Consider the following 17791-nt stretch of genomic DNA (forward strand, 5'->3'; position numbering starts at 1 on the left):
GGAAATGGCGATGTCCACCACACGCTGGAGGGTTAAATGGGCCTCCATAAGGAGTTTTCTTTGGATATCAGCATCTAGAAACTGTCCCTAAAGGATTTGGACATCACGGCCTTGAACTCACAGGAGGCGGTGAGAGTTTTTAAGCGGGCCAAAAGTTCGCTATTTGATTCTCCAAGGGCCTGCGTGGCCCTGTGAAAACGGAACCGGCGGATCATTATCGGGTTGTGGGTTTCAATGGACCTCGACCAAGGCCACCAGTGTGGCAAAAGACTCTAGTCTTTCCGGGTGTGGGGGCTTTTGATGAATGTTGATCCAGTCGGCTTTTCTATGCCTGGCTGGGAGAGGAATCCAGTGTTCCTACCTGCAGTCAGCAGGATAACTCTGTCTGTCGTTCATCCCCAACGATTATGTTCGACTGGAAAAAAAATACTGTACCCACTCTCCGTGCTGGGTCCAGTCATCAGTACCAGCATCAAACTGTTCAAGGTTTCTGATGTGCAGCATCTCACCGTTTGGAATGGAGGCTCCTCTGGGCATGGACAAAGTGGGTTGGCAGTATAACGCCCGGCGGCTGCAACAGTTCCACTTCACCTTGTCGCCAGTGTAGAAGCTGACGGGAAAGACTACAGGAAGGCACGGTAGGCTAGGAATGAACAAAAAGGTATATTAAGATATACACCAATAACAAAACTACAACTCCTCTCCCCGAAGGTCTTTATGCTGAGTGGTTCTCCCTTGTTAAGGGGAAACCCTGCCCCCAATTTCCAGGGGAGATCATACTCAGCTGTGTAAGGGGGGATCATATAGATCACAAAGGAGCCATAATAAAAATTGTCAAGTTTTGATTCCTGGCTTGAATTATGCAAGCTTAGCCTGAATGTTGATCCAGTTGGCTTTTCTATGCCTGGCTGGGAGAGGAATCCAGTGTTCCTACCTGTGGTTGCCATTGACTAAATGAGCACATATTGATGTCAGAGTTGAGCTTTTCCTCAATGTAACTATGATTCAAGGAGTGGAAAAATACTATCCAGGCTTGCAAGGAAGAATACATTTTATCGGCTACCTCTAAAGCTTGACCCAGCAACTTCAGGGCGAAGACCCCATAAGAGAAAATTGTAGGTGAAATATTGCAAGTGAGAACAATAAACCAATCCAATCGTACGGCAAAGGCTAGTCTAGGATTAACAGTAGAAGGTAACTGCATGCTGGTTATTGCATTGAGTTAGCTGTGCCCTCTTTAATCTCTTGGATGTGAGTTTTATTTGGATCTGACCAATCAAATTAAAGTTTCTTTCCTGCATAGGTATTCCCAACAACAACTTTTATTTCCATAGCATGTTTAACGTAATAAAACGTGTGCCAAAGTGCTTCACAGGAACATTATGAAACAAAGAATGAACTGAGCCAGTCAAATGCCTTTTCAATCAGTTCCATTCAGAGCCCAAAGCAATAATTGGTTTGGGAAATGGGGGACAAATTGAGTGCTGCAACAACAGGCTCTCTTCTGAAATTAACACTCAGTTAATTGAAGAACAGCTTTGTGGTATTTGAGAGAGCTTTCCTGGACTGTAAACTACTTGATGCTTGCACTGGGTGGAAGAATTGAAAAGTACTAGTCTTTATTGGGTAAACATGAAAACCTATTTTTGAAAATGATAAAGAAACAAAGGGGAGAAAACATGATTTTTCTCAAGCATTTTATCCTTTGGTTTTCAGTTGTTATTGAGTGTGTATAAAGGGCTTCAATATGAAAATAAGACATAGGAGCAGTAAACTATTCAACCCCTCGACTCTGCTCTGCCCGTCGTTAACTCTGCGGTCTCAACTCCACCTTCCTCAACAGAATCTTTGACTCCCTTCCCTGTGAGGTACAAGGGCTTTCTCTGTAATCTCACAGTTCAGAATTCACAAAAGTGTTGCAATTGTAACTGTCCTGTAGCAAGTAGGGACATGTATAGATATTTTTAGTTGATATTTTGTGGACGTGTTTAAAGGATATCAATTATCTACGCCACATGGACTGCAGTTGTTCAAAAAGATGGCTCACCCCCATCTTAAGGGCAAATGGGGATGGACAAGATATGCCAGCCATTTCAAAGATGCCCATATTTTATGAACAACTATTAAAAAATGTGACTTTTATTTCTTCATTGAATTATCAAAGTCTTTGCACTGTTGCATCTGTGTAGTTCATTATCTGCATTCGGAGGCATTATCTTTTTCACTGATTTTCCAAGTTTATTTTCATGCTTTCCTCTGAAGGATGAGGAGGTCAGTGTCATATTCTCTCTGGTCTCCTTTTGGTGTATCGCAACATTAAAAATAAATCTTTTTTTAAACTGAAAATAAATGTTGCCACAGTTTTCCAGCCCCCCCCCCCCCCCCCCCCCCCCCCGGTGGCAGGTTTCCCACAGTGGAGGTGGATCTTCCAGTCCCACCAAAATCTGCATGACTAGCCCATCCCACCGCCAAAGAACCTGTGGCAGGGGTCGACTTCGACAAGGCAGGAACATCCCGCCAGCGTGAAGGACTGGCAAATTCCATCCGTTCTTCCTAACACATGATGAGCTTTTTTAAAAAAAATTTTTTAACATACATTGATTGCTGTCTAAGTTCAGATTTGGTCTGTCACTTTGCAAGGCTATCAGTATCACACTGCAATACTATAAACATTAAATCCTCAATTTGTACCATCTCAATTAAGTGCTCTCTTGTCTGGTAGGTATTAATTCAACAGTAACTTTTCTTTCACATGAACCCATTCCTTAGAAGGACATTTCAATGAGGTTAGAATTTATTACCAAGGACTTCACCTTTTTGCTTGATGACTACTTCAGAGTCACTCATTCCATGCCAGATGTAGTACAAGTTTAAATTTATATATTTTTTATGTTCATGTTCAGATACCTAGATACAAAGGAACTGGTAAAGTTAAAGAGAACGGGGAGAAAGCTGATGAGAAGGTAACTGCATGTTGGTCCAAACCTGGTGATGGTTCAAACATTACCCTTCACATAGGCATGGTACACATTCTTTAAAAAAAAACATACGAATACTTATGGATTTTACAGAAAATCTAGAAATCATATAGCAGGAGTACATCACGTTTTATAATTTGCTTACTGGGGTTAATGGAAATCATGAACATTATTTGATAAATTTAAAGAGCAAGAAGAAACTTCTGTCACAAGAATTTGGCACGCCAAGGTAGATCAATAAGTTTCCCAACAATGCAGTCATAATAGATCATTTTCAGTAATTATGTTTACTGACTATAATTTGTTTTATGCTGGAAATTGTTTTAATATTGGGCTCTTATTGCATAATGTATCTGTGTAAAATCGTACAGTTTTGCGAAGTCCCTAATATAGAAAACTTTCTTTACTTTTAAATTCACGATAAGACTTAACATTCTGATATTTAATATGTTGTTAGATTGTCAAGTTGCCTTGAGTTACTTTGTTCTGTTACATTTAGTTTGCCTGCTGATTTAATATTTAATATTGTGTGCGTACCTGTGCTAATGGTTAATACAGGTGAACAGCCAGTTTAACATTACACTCTCCCTCTCATTGTAGATAGTGGGTGGAATTTTCCCAAAATTGCAGAGTGCTGGATCAGTTGTGAAACCCGCTGGTTTCACACATGCCTTTTCTCAATTACACATCCAACTTTAGGGGGGGGTGGCTAAACACGCTGGCAAATTTTTATTTTAGAAAATATTTTATTGAGGCATTTATAATTTTAACAATTTTCAACATTGAATTTCAACAACAACGAAACACAACAATATAACCAACAACCCCCCCCCCCCCCCCCCAAGCACAAACCCCAACCAACCAACTGCAGTCCCTGGTGCGGGAAGGTCGAAACCTGCCTCCGCACAAAACCCCTCACTTGTAAATCCCACCTGGCAACTCAAACTCTTCCTCCAAGCTCGGGAAACCCTCTTCAATAAACAGATCCCCAAATCTCTCGATCCACGCCCACTGCCAATTCTGAAACCAGCCCCAGCCCCCCCCCTGAACTTGTGGTTATCACATATTGGTGCCCACACCGACGCCCCCTCCAACCCCATGTGCTGCCTCCACTGTCCCCCCCCCCCCCCCCCCCCCCCCACCTTCCGGGCTACCACTACTACTGGGCTTGTGGGGTACTAAGCCGGTGAGAACGGCAGAGGTGCCGTTAACAATGCCTCCAAACTAGTGTCCTTGCATGAGGCCGCCTCCACCTGCTCCACAACGACCCCTCCCCCACTACCCGCTTCCTAACCATCACAATATTCACCACCCAGTAGTAATTGATAAAATTCAGAAGAGCCAACCCCACTCCAACAGCACGTTCTTCACCCGTGGGGTTTTATCCACCCAAACAAAGCCTGAAATCACTGCATTCACTTCCTTAAAGAACGCTTTGGGGATACAAATTGGAAGACTCTGGAAAAAAAACAAAAAAAACCTCGGAAGGACCGTCATTTTCACTGTCCGTACTTGCCCCGCCAATGACAACGGGAGCGCGCCCCACCTCTGAAAGTCCTCCCCCCCCCCCATATCTGATCTACCAACCGACCCAAATTCAGTTTACGCAACTGCTCCCACTCCCCCGCCACCTGGATACCCAAATATCAAAAGCTCCCTCCCATCATCTTAAACAGCATCTCACCCAATCTCTTCTCCTGTCCCCTCGCCTGGATTGTAAAAACCTCACTCTTACCCATATTCAATTTATACCCCGAAAACCCACCAAATTTCCTCTAATATCCCCAGAATCCCTCCAATCCCCCCAGCGGGTCCAATATGTGCAGAAGTAGAGTGTCCACGTAAAGTAGATTTCAAACCGAGTTCTTGCTGGTGCAAATCCCATTCTGGCCCTCTTGTGAGATTTAGCAACCATAACGAGATTTGCGGCCATGATGAACAGGCCCTCTGAATGCCGCCCAGTGTGTATTTAATGAAGCCTTGCATTTTTTAACTTTTCAATGCTTTGTAAATCTGTAAATATTTGATGGTACTTCTTATCTGTGACGAGCAAGCCATTTATAAATTAGTAAGGTAAATGCTATCTTGCATTATATAAAAAAAATCCTGATGAAACCAAACTTAACCTTTAGATAACAGCCTAAATGATTAGGGGCGGCCCAATGGTTAGCACTGCTGCCTCATGGTGCCGAGGACCCGGGTTCGATTCCGGCCCCGGACCTATGTCCGTGTGGAGTTTGCACATTCTCCCCGTGTCTGCATGGGTTCCACTCCCACAACCCAAAAAGAGCAGGTAGATGAATTGGCGACGCTAAATTGCCCCTTAATTGGAAAACAAAATTGGGAAATCTAAATTTATTTGTTAAAAAACAGCCTAAATGATTCAAACAAAATGTTTAACGCACTAATATGTCCCTTCCTCACTTAACAGATTTTAGTCTGAGGTAACACAGCAACACACTGACTTCAGTTCAAAACATTTTGAATTCTCCACAGTGCAAATTAATGTTAATATTTATTTTACATTGGTGGGTGCTCTGAGATCGGTAAACTGTTTGACTACAATGCATTGTGCTCAAATTAATAAAAAGCTGCGGTTGATTAAGTTATAATTGTAGCGGATTTATATGATATCTGAAAATAGCTTTCATTAATACATACACCTTCAGTACTCTGGTAGTGTATTTATTAACATAAACACAAATTCTTTTGCAATAAGTTAAAATGCATAGAACCTGGAGTTTTATTTTTAACTTCTTGGTTGATACACACGTGTAGCCGTTGTTTTACAATTAGGATGATATTCCATCTGTATAGTTAAGCAATATCTTGTTCATTTAGGAGCAGTAAGTTGTAGGATTTTGCTGTTTTGAATATGAGAGCTTCAGCCTATTAATTTGTTCCGTACAATAATCAGTTGGTTTATATCCTCATTATATTTTTACTTACTTTTCCAAAGATCACTGACAATAGTCTTGGAGATACCGGGCCAATCTCCGGTGACGTTAAAAGCTCAAGCAATCTGTCTTCTGGTGAGCCAAAACAAGAAGTGATGCTTAACACAACCACCAATCTCCCCGAGTTAAAGAAAGATGAAAAACTATACCTCGATGATGAAGACTCATTCTTTGATGACCCATTGCCTGAGCAAATGAAGATCTATGGCTGGTACGCAAAAATATAGACATAGTAAATTCAGCAAAATGACATTAATCTAGCACCTTTAATATCCAAGGCACTTCATTGGAGTGGTAGCAGACAAATTTTGACACTGACATCTGCCACAAAGAGCTGGGTTTTATGCTGCAACTTAAAGGCGAGGGGCAGGAAGATTTAGGGAGGGAATTCCAAAGCTTAGATGCAGGCATCGCCACCGGAGTCGGAATAGCACTTTCAGCACAGGGAGGATGGGGGGGAAAGCTGGTGGGTTGGAGAATGTTTGCAGAGATGAGGAGGGCAAGACCATGGAGGGGTTGGAACACTAGGATTTGAATGTTCAAATGGAGGCATTGATGAACCAGGAGTGAGTTGATGAATCAGATGTGAAGGATGAAATGGACTTGGTGCAAGTCAAGATATGAGCCGCAGAGCTTTGGATGAGCCAGATTTATGGAGGGTGGAAGTTGAGCATTACTTTTATCACCTTGGTGTTGCTGATTTATTTTAGAACATAGAACATACAGTGCAGAAGGAGGCCATTTCGCCCATCGAGTCTGCACCGACCCTCTTAAGCCCTCACTTCCACCCTATCCCTACGTAACCCAATAACCCCATCTCACCTTTTTGGTCACTAAGGGCAATTTATTAAGGCCAAGCCACCTAACCTGCACGTCTTTGGACTGTGGGAGGAAACCAGAGCACCCGGAGGAAACCAACGCAGACACTGGGAGAAAGTGCAGACTCCGCACAGATAGTGACCCAGCAGGGAATCGAACCTGGGACCCTGGCGCTGTGAAGCCACAGTGCTATCCACTTGCGCTACCGTGCTGCCCATTTTCAACATAAGAATCTGAAGTCATATTGTAAAGATTTGAGTGCAGCCATAGTCTTGCATGGCATCCAATCCACTGCATTTGAATACTTTTTCAGAATATTTTCAGGCAATAAAGCTGCATGAAAAGTCCCTCAATTTCCTTGTGCCTTGAGTATAAGTTATTATCACAGACCATCTTACTTCCTTCCTAGTTTTTGACCTTGATTGTTCAGACATTGCTTGGATTTTCCCAAATCTGTGTGTTCGTGACACTGTCCAGTGCTTCCAGGGTAGAAAAGCATTGAAGCCAAGTGGCTTATTTATAGCTTTTCTGAACAGGAACTCCAGAAATTGGAGCAGGAATAGACCACACAGCCTGTTCTACCATTCAGCACACCTCGGCTGATCTTGGGCTGATATTGGGCTTCAGCTCCATATTCCTGCCCACTCACCCATTTTCTTTAATTCCCTGAGAGACCTAAAATCTGTCTATCCCAGCCTTAAATGGTTTCAACATTTCTTCCACAATAGAGAATTCCAAAGATTCGCAACCCTTTGAGTGAAATAATTTCTTCTCTCTATCCAAAATGATCATCTCCTTAACCTGAAACTGCCCTGTGTTTTGCATTTTCCGACCAGCGGAAACAACCTCTCCGCTCCCACCCTATCAAACCCCTTCAGAATTTTGTAAGTTTCAATGAGATTGCCTCTCTTTCTTCTAAACTCCAGAGAATACAAACTCAATTCACTAAACCTCTCATCATCAGACAACCCCCTCATGCTAGAGATTAATTTAGTGAACCCGCGATGTACTCCCACCAATATAAGTATACCTTTCAGTAGATGTGGAGACCAAAGCTGCACATAGTATTCGAGATACGGTCCCACCAAAACCCTGTAAATTGTAGCAAGACTTTATTTGTGTGCTCCAATCTCCTTGCAATAAAGGCCAACATGCCATTTCCCTTAATAGGCTGCTGCATCTGCATGATAACATTCTGCGTTTCTTGTATGAGCACACCAAGTATCTTTGAATGGCAACACTTGCAAGTTTATAATAACCTTTTATCATTGTCACAAGTAGGCTTACATTAACACTGTAATGAAGTTACTGTGAAAAGCTAAGTTTACACCTTTTAAAAATATTCAGTTTTTCTATTCTTATGACCAAAGTGAATAACTTCATGCTTCCCTATATTCTCTACATTTGCCATCTTGTTGCCCATTCATTTAACCTGTCTATATCTCTTTATAGCCTCTGTACTACGTACAGCTTACCTTCCCACCTAACCTGGTACCATAGGCAAACTTAAATATATTACTGTTTTTTCATATAAGTCATTAACACAGTAAATAGCACTGATTCTTGCAGCACTCCACTATTCAGTGCCTACGAATTTGAAAATGCCCCATTTATGCTCACTTTGCTTTCTACCCATTGACCAATCCTCTGTCCATGTTAATACATCACCCCCAACTCCAAGAGCCTTTCTCTTGCCTATTAACCTTTTGCGTGGCACCCTAGCAAATGTTTTGAACCCTCTGGTATAGGCCATCAGCCCTGGTGATTTGTCAGATTTTAGTCCCTGCTGTAAAGATAAAAAATATATTTTCAATACTTCTGCCATTTCCTCATTCCCTATGATAATTTCTCCTATTTCTGCTTCTCAAGGTCCAATGTTTACTAAGCTACTCTGATAAAAGCTCTTACAATCTTTTTATATTTCTGGCTAGTGTACTCTTGTATTATATCTTTAACCTATTTGTCAACATTTTGATGGCCGTTTGCTGGTTTCTAAAATACTTCCAATCCTTAGACTCGTTACTTTTTTGGAGCATTGTAAACCACTTCTTTTTAAATACATTTGAAAATGAAAATCGCTTATTGTCACAAGTAGGCTTCAGTGAAGTTACTGTGAAAAGCCCCTAGTCGCCACATTCCGGCGCCTGTCCGGGGAGGCTGGTACGGGAATTTAGAATTTAGAGTACCCAATTCTTTTTTCCCAATTAAGGGGCAATTAGTTTGGCCAATTCACTTATCTTGCACCTTTTTTGGGTTGTGGGGTGAGACCCACGCAGACATGGGGAGAATGTGCAAACTCTACACGGACAGTGACCTGGGGCCGGAACGAACCCAGGTCCTCAGCGCTGTGAGACAGCAGTGCTAACCGCTGTACCACCGTGCTGCCTCATCGTCTTAACTTCTTGAGCAAATCACTGATTGTTATTTCTTGCTGAGATTTTATTTTTTCAATAGAATGTATTTTTGTTGAACATTTTGAATAGTTTCTTTAAATATTTCCCATTGTTCATTTAATGCCAGAACTTTTAGTCTATTTCGCCAATTAACCTTAGTTGGTTCTCTCTTCATATCTATATGATTGGCTTTGTGATTCTTATTTGTGATTGGAATATGTAATTTTCAAGCTGTACATGGAATTGAATGGTATTATAGTTACTATTTCCTGGTGGATTTTTTACTGTGGCGTTGCTATTAAGCCTGTTTTGTTACATAATACTAGGTCTAAGATAGTTTTATCCCTTGTCAGTCCCACAATCTATTGCTCCAAGGAACTATAATGAAAAATGGAAAATTCTGTTGTATTTGTAATACTCACCATATTGAAGAGTCATGCAGGGAGGAGGCCAACAGAAAAAGCTGTTGAGCGGAAGATAGCGTTAACATTTTACACCAATGATCTATTATTAGAAATGGGAAATGGTAAAGGTGAACTGCTTTTGAGAAGGAGTAGTTCCAGAGAAAATGAGACTGGGAGAAGTAAGATGAAATGCTTGTGATTAAGTAACCCAGAGGAGCAGATTACTTGACAGAAGTTATGATGATTCTACACAAATGACAGAGGAGATTTAAAAGATGTATCAGAAAGCAAGAGAATTGTGAAATGTACAGCAGAAGAACAGAACGTGGCTGAGGTGGTGGAGTGGGGTTTTGTGTTGGGAGGTGAATTTTCAGGAGGTAAATTGGTTATTTAAAGAGATTGTATACTTCCATTTTTATTTTTGCCCATGTTTCCCGAGGCCTTGGGCAACTTGACAGGTAAAAGACGAGCAGGGCTGGATCCATGGGTAAGTGCAGTTACAACACTGCTTTTGGATCATTAGGGCACAGGAGTATTTCTACCAGGTGCAAAAATATAACTTTGTAAACTCCCAATATTCCATGATGTCTCTGTATTCCCCAACTCCATAATGTCTCCACCCCAAACTCCTCTCCCCCCCCCCCCCCCCCCCCCCCAACCATCCTAATGACATTAAACCTGCCGACACTTATCCAGTTGTACAAGCTGAGGCCTCTCAATGAAGCTGGCAGTTAGGAAAACCCACACTTATTTTTCATGACCATAATTACTCAGTCAGTAACGATGAAAAGGTTCATTTACCAAAATGGTCAATCAGTGGTGCTGTGGTAGTTCTCTAGAATTATATTGGTCTGGTTTGGTCAGTAGTCTTTCTGTTGGTAACCTCTTGAGTCAGTGTTCCAGGTTCAAATCCCACTCCAGGGGCACGAAGAAAAAATCAAATCGGACGTGTCCCCTTTCTTCTGAGATCCTTAACACTATCTGCCTTCTTTGGTCGATGTAAAAGATCCCACGAAAATATTTCAAAGAAGAGTGGAGACATTTTCCCTGTCGTTCTGGACAATATTTATCCCTCAATCAACATCAAAAATCAAATTATCTGGTCATTACCATATTGCTGTTTGTGGGATTTGCTGTGCACATATTGGCTGCTGTGTTTCCTACATTGCAACAGTGACTATGTGTCAAAAAATACTTGACTGTAAAACTGCTTTGAGACATCTGGTGGTCATGAAAAAGCTGTATGAACACAATTTGTTTCTTTTTAAATCATTGACGTTTTGAATCATTAGCTCATTTCATCATTTAATGCAACACTTTAGACTTCATTATTGCAAAGGGAAAAGGGCTATTTTCAACAACCAAGTCATTTACCCACATTTTCTGATATAAACATCTCTCAATAACTGCCTTTTTAGATATCCTGTAGCAGTTGACCTCATTATTGTTCTGTTCTTTTTCTCTTATTTGTTGGTACCATTTACTCTGTAAATTTTTTTACTGTGGTGTATCAGTTCATCACAGGGAGATTAAAGTGTTTCAGGGTTGCGCTCTTCAGATAGCAAAAAGAATGGCATTCAAAAAGTGTAAGTACATCATTCATTCATGTGAGTTATCCATAGTGGTGATAGTGACAAATTGAGCAATGATTTGAAAGTAGAACTAAAATGCAATACTTCTGAATCGCTGGAAATCAGGTCAGTCAAGGCCCAGAACTGGATATTCGAGACTTTGTGGTTTATGAACTTCGAATGACCTTGTTCTTGCGATGAACATCAGTTTTAACTTTTTTTATCGATATTTAAAGAATTTTTAAAGACTATGAATCTAGAAGAGATAGATAGAGAAATACAGCACAGAACAGGCCCTTCGGCCCACGATGTTGCGCCGAACTTTTGTCCTAGGTTAATCATAGAATTTTGGACAATTTGTCATGGCCAATCCACCCAACCTGCACATCTTTGGACTGTGGGAGGAAACCGGAGTACCCGGAGGAAACCCACGCAGTCACGGGGAGGATGTGCAGACTCCACACAGACAGTGACCCAAGTCGAAATCGAACTTGGGACCCTGGAGCTGTGAAGCAATTGTGCTATCCACAATGCTACCGTGCTGCCCTTAAGAAGTTAACCTACACTCCATTATTCTACCCTAATCCAAGTACCTATCCAATAGCCGTTTGAAGGTCCATAAATTTTCCGACTCAACTACTACCACAGGCAGTGCATTCCATGCCCCCACTACTCTCTGGGTAAAGAACCTACCTCTGACATCCCCTCTATATCTTCCACCATTTATCTTAAATTTATGTCCCCTTGTAATGGTGTGTTCCACCCGGGGAAAAAGTCTCTGACTATCTACTCTATCTATTCCCCTGATCATCTTATAAACCTCTATCAAGTCGCCCCTCATCCTTCTCCGTTCCAATGAGAAAAGGCCCAGCACCCTCAATCTTTCCTCGTATGACCTACTCTCCATTCCAGGCAACATCCTGGTAAATCTCCTCTGCACCTTTTCCAAAGCTTCCACATCCTTCCTAAAATGAGGTGACCAGAACTGCACACAGTACTCCAAATGTGGCCTGACCAAGGTTTTGTACAGCTGCATCATCACCTCACGGCTCTTAAATTCAATCCCTCTGCTAATGAACGCTGGCACACCATAGGCCTTCTTCACAGCTCTATCCACTTGAGTGGCAACTTTCAAAGAACAATGAACATAGACCCCAAGATCTCTCTGCTCCTCCACATTGCCAAGAACCCTACCATTAACCCTGTATTCCGCATTCAGATTTGTCCTTCCAAAATGGACAACCTCACACTTGTCAGGGTTAAACTCCATCTGCCACTTCTCAGCCCAGCTCTGCATTCTATCTATGTCTCTTTGAAGCCGACAACAGCCCTCCTCACTATCCACAACTCCATCAATCTTCGTATCATCTGCAAATTTACTGACCCACCCTTCAACTCCCTCATCCAAGTCGTTAATGAAAATCACAAACAGCAGAGGACCCAGAACTGATCCCTGCGGTACGCCACTGATAACTGGGCTCCAGGCTGAATATTTGCCATCCACCACAACTCTCTGTCTTCTATCGGTTAGCCAGTTTGTTATCCAACTGGCCAAATTTCCCACTATCCCATGCCTCCTTACTTTCTGCATAAGCCTACCATGGGGAACCTTATCAAATGCCTTACTAAAATCCATGTACACTACAGCCACTGCTTTACCTTCATCCACATGCTTGGTCACCTCCTCAAAGAATTCAATAAGACTTGTAAGGCAAGACCTACCCCTCACAAATCCGTGCTGACTATCCCTAATCAAGCAATGCCTTTCCAGATGCTCAGAAATCCTATCCCTCAGTACCCTTTCCATTACTTTGCCTACCACCGAAGTAAGACTAACTGGCCTGTAATTCCCAGGGTTATCCCTATTCCCTTTTTTGAACAGGGGCACGACATTCGCCACTCTCCAATCCTCTGGTACCACCCCTGTTGACAGCGAGGACGAAAAGATCATTGCCAACGGCTCTGCAATTTCATTTCTTGCTTCCCATAGAATCCTTGGATATATCCCGTCAGGCCCGGGGGACTTGTCTATCCTCAAGTTTTTCAAAACGCGCAACACATCTTCCTTCCTGACAAGTATCTCCTCAAGCTTATCAGTCTGCTTCACGCTGTCCTCTCCAACAGGACAACTAAATGAATTGGGTGCTGTGTAGAGATGCATCAGAGTATTCAACCCACACATCAGTTGGTTGGCCAATATGTTCAGATGGTTCAACAGTAATTTCATAACTACTGCGTTTTAGTCTAATTTGAATTGTTGCAGGTTCAAAAATTCTAAGTACTCCCTGATGTATTACCTCTTGTTAATGATTATTGTAATGTTGTGCATGACACCTCGCTGTCCAAGATTGTCAAGTTTTTATTTCTTTTCCTTTCCTCTGCTTCTGCTCCATTGCTTTCTCATGAGGCAGTATCTCTGCTAAGAACAGTGATACCGATGAAGATGCAGAGGATCCCTTTGTAGAGGCAGGTGGTAGAGCAAATCCTCTAGAAAGGTGAGATCACCAACACAATTTGATGGTTTTGTTGTAGGTGGAGACCTTTTGAAACACAACAGGGGATTTCTGATAGAAAAAAGTAGAGCTTGTAAATAAAACTTGAAACCATGAATTTAATTTTTTTTTAATTTGTTTATGGGACATGTGCGTCTCTGGCTGTGCCAGCATTTATTGCCCATCCCCAATTGCCCTTTAGGGGTAGTTAAAAGTCAGCCATATTGCTGTGGGTCTGGATTTACATGTCCCTAGACCAGGTAGGAACAGCAGATTTCCTTCTCTAAAGGACATTAATGAACGCGATGGGTTTTTACGACAATCGACAATGGTTTTATAGTCATTGTTAAACATTTTGAACCTGGGTCTGCAGAACATTACTCTGAATCTCTGGTTTACTAGTCCAATGACACTACCACTACACCACCGCCTCCCCAAATGGCACAATAGGAAAGCAGAATCAAAGATAGTAATTTCAATTGTCTTCAAATTTCAGAATAATTAATATTTTTATACCTATATTTGTAACCCTCTATAGCTTGGGAGAACAATTGTTTTTCAGTTAAACCCAGCTGACTCCATGATAACAAATTGTTTGGTTTTGCAATATCATTACGCACCTTTTCCTGTTTTTTTTTTTTAAATAATTTTTATTGAAAGAGTTTTTCCATACAGACATTTACCCCTACTAATTTTTAAATTATTTACAACACAATCCCTCTAGGCAAATGTCCCTCCCTCGCCCGCCCTCTCGCGCGCACCAGTCCTCCCCCCCCCCCCCCCCCCCCAGGCAATCTTAACAACCAAGGCAGCCTACAGTTTCAGACATGAGCAGCGAGCAGACTTGCCCGCGTTACAGTCGTGCATGTCCCCCCACGACCCTTGCTGCCCCCCCCTCCCCTCCCCCCCCTCCCTCCCTCCCTCCCCCCCCCCCCTCCCTCCCCTCCCCCCCCCCCTCCCCCCCCCCTCCCCCCCCCCCCGGGTTGCTGCTGCCACGACCTCGAACGTCTATCTCTGATCTAAAAAGTCAAGGAAAGGTTGCCACCGCCTGGCGAATCCCTGTACCGACCCTCTCAGGGCAAATTTGATCCTTTCTAGCTGAATATAGCTAGCCATATCGTTAATCCAAGTTTCAACGCTTGGAGGCCTCGCGTCCTTCCATTGAATTAATATCCTTCGTCGAGCCACTAGGGACGCAAAGGCCAGTATTCCGGCCTCCCTAGCCTCCTGTACCCCCGGTTCTACCCCGACCCCAAAGATCGCAAGCCCCCATCCTGGTTTGACCCTGGACCCCACCACCTTCGACACCGTCCTTGCCACCCCCTTCCAGAACCCTTCCAGCACCGGACATGCCCAGAACATATGCACATGGTTCGCTGGGCTTCCCAGACATCTGACACACCTGTCCTCACCCCCAAAGAACCGGCTCCTCCTTGTCCCCGTCATGTGAGCTCTATGCAGCACCTTAAATTGAATGAGGCTCAGTCTCGCACACGAGGAGGAAGAGTTGACCTTCTCCAGTGCATCCGCCCACGTCCCGTCTTCTATCTGCTCTCCCAGCTCCCCTTCCCACTTGGCTTTCAGCTCCTCCCCTGATGCTGCTTCCGCCTCCTGCATTATCTTGTAGATGTCTGATATCTTCCCCCCTCCGACCCAGACCCCCGAGAGCACCCTATCACTCGCCCCCTTACTGGGGAGCAGGGGAAACCCCTCCACCTGCCGCCTAGCAAATGCCTTCACTTGTAAATATCTGAACATGTTTCCCGGGGGGAGCTCAAACTTCTCCTCCAGCCCTCCCAGGCTCGCAAACCTCCCCTCTATAAACAGGTCCTTCAGCTGCCGTATGCCCACCCTGTACCAGCTCTGAAATCCCCCGTCGATGTTCCCCGGGATGAATCTATGGTTCCCTCTTATTGGCGCCGCCAACAGACCTCCCATTTCCCCCCTATGTCGCCTCCACTGCCCCCATATCTTGAGGGTGGCCGCCACCACCGGGCTCGTGGTGTACCTCGTGGGGGGGAGCGGCCATGGTGCCGTTACTAGGGCCCCCAGGCTTGTGTTGCCACAGGACGCCCTCTCCATTCGTTTCCAAGCTGCCCCCTCCCCTTCCATCATCCACTTGCGCACCATTGACACATTTGCCGCCCAGTAGTACCCCGAGAGATTGGGCAGTGCCAGCCCTCCACTGTCCCTACTCCGCTCCAAAAAGACCCTCCTCACCCTTGGGGTGCCATGCGCCCACACGTAGCTCATGATGCTACTCGTCACCCTTTTGAAGAAGGCCCTAGGGAGGAAGATGGGCAAGCACTGAAATAAAAACAAGAACCTTGGGAGGACCGTCATTTTGATTGACTGCACCCTCCCCACCAGCGACAACGGTACCATGTCCCACCTCTTAAACTCCTCCTCCATCTGTTCCACCAGCCTGGAAAAGTTCAACTTGTGGAGGGTCCCCCAGTTCCTTGCCACCTGCACCCCTAAGTACCTAAAGCTCTTTCCTGCTCGCTTGAAGGGGAGTCTCCCAATACCCTCTCCCTGGTCCCCCGGGTGTATCACAAAAACCTCGCTTTTGCCCAAATTTAATTTGTACCCCGAAAAGTCCCCAAACTCTGCTAATAGTTCCATTATCTCCGGCATTCCCCCTTCTGGGTCTGCCACGTACAGCAGTAGATCATCCGCATACAGCGATACTCGATGTTCCTCCCCTCCCCTAGTCAGTCCTCTCCACCCCCCTGAACCCCTCAGTGCCATCGCCAACGGTTCAATCGCCAGTGCGAAAAGTAGGGGGGATAGGGGACATCCCTGCCTGGTCCCTCGGTGGAGCCCGAAATACTCCGACCTCCTCCCGTTTGTCACTACACTCGCCGTCGGGGCCGAGTAGAGCAACTTCACCCACTTAATAAACCCTTCCCCAAACCCAAACCGTTTCAACGTCTCCCACAGGTACTCCCACTCCACCCTATCGAATGCCTTCTCCGCGTCCAGCGCTACCACTATCTCAGCCTCCCCCTCCACTGCCGGCATCATAATTACATTCAGCAATCTCCGCACGTTCGTGTTGAGCTGCCGCCCCTTCACGAACCCCGTCTGGTCCTCATGGATTACCCCTGGCACACAATCCTCTATTCTAGCTGCCAGGATCTTTGCCAGCAACTTGGCATCCACGTTCAGAAGCGAGATAGGCCTGTAGGACCCGCACTGCACGGGGTCTTTATCCCGCTTCAATATCAGGGAGATCAGAGCCTGCGACATTGTCGGGGGCAGAACCCCCCCCTCTCGCGCCTCATTAAAGGCTCGTACCAGTACCGGTCCCACCAAGTCCACATTTTTCTTATAGAATTCCACCGGGAACCCATCTGGCCCCGGCGCCTTCCCCGCTTGCATCTGACCTATTCCCTTGACTAGCTCCTCTAGCCCTATTGGCGCCCCCAGCCCTTCTACCAGCCCCTCCTGGACCCTTGGGAACCTCAATTTGTTTAGGAAGTCCTCCATTCCCCCTCTCCTCGTCGGCGGCTCAGACCGATACAACTCCTTGTAAAAATCCCTGAAGACCCCGTTCACTTCTTGCCCCTTCTGCACTACCTTCCCGCCCCTCTCCTTCACTCCCCCAATCTCCCTAGCCGCATCTCGTTTGCGAAGCTGGTGTGCCAGCATCCTGCTCGCCTTTTCCCCATACTCATAGACCGCGCCCTGTGCCCTTCTCCACTGCGTCTCTGCCTTCCTGGTGGTCAGCAGGTCGAACTTGACCTGCAGGCTGCGCCGTTCTCCCAGCAGCCCCTCCTCTGGTGCCTCCGCATATCTCCTATCCACTTCCAATAGCTCCCCCACCAGCCTCTCCCTCTCCTGCCTTTCCTTTCTTTCTCTATGCGCCCTTATGGAGATCAGCTCTCCCCTGATCACTGCCTTCAGGGCCTCCCAGACCATCCCCACCTGCACCTCACCCGTGTCATTCAAGTCCAGATAGCTCTCAATGCTCTTCCGGACCCTTTTACACACCTCGTCGTCCGCTAACAGCCCCACATCCAGCCGCCACAGCGGGCGCTGGTCCCGCGCCTCCCCCATTTCCACATCCACCCAATGCGGTGCATGATCAGAGATCGCAATGGCCGAGTACTCAGCTTCCCGTACCCTCGGGATCAGCCCCCTGCTCAACACGAAGAAATCGATTCTGGAGTAC

General features: G+C 44.9%; 1 protein-coding gene across 12 annotated transcripts in view; it reads left to right on the forward strand.

Moving 5' to 3' along the window:
• The window catches only part of cep43 (centrosomal protein 43), a 117868-nt gene that overhangs the window by 80542 nt on the left and 19535 nt on the right, over positions 1 to 17791 (forward strand). For 8 of the 12 annotated variants that reach the window (XR_005461361.1, XR_005461367.1, XR_005461372.1 and 5 more), the window contains 4 exons: positions 2263 to 2271; positions 2904 to 2963; positions 5938 to 6146; positions 13534 to 13617. Coding sequence is in view for 5 of the 12 variants with exons in the window: in XM_038803063.1 (XP_038658991.1) it covers positions 2263 to 2271; positions 2904 to 2963; positions 5938 to 6146; positions 13534 to 13617 (362 nt within the window). In the remaining 7 variants the exon portion in view is untranslated. The remainder of the gene's footprint in view (positions 1 to 2262; positions 2272 to 2903; positions 2964 to 5937; positions 6147 to 13533; positions 13618 to 17791) is intronic. The other 4 variants (XR_005461368.1, XR_005461369.1, XM_038803077.1 and 1 more) reach the window with 2 other exon arrangements.

Source organism: Scyliorhinus canicula, chromosome 1 (genome assembly GCF_902713615.1).
Source record: "Scyliorhinus canicula chromosome 1, sScyCan1.1, whole genome shotgun sequence".
NCBI lineage: Eukaryota > Metazoa > Chordata > Chondrichthyes > Carcharhiniformes > Scyliorhinidae > Scyliorhinus > Scyliorhinus canicula.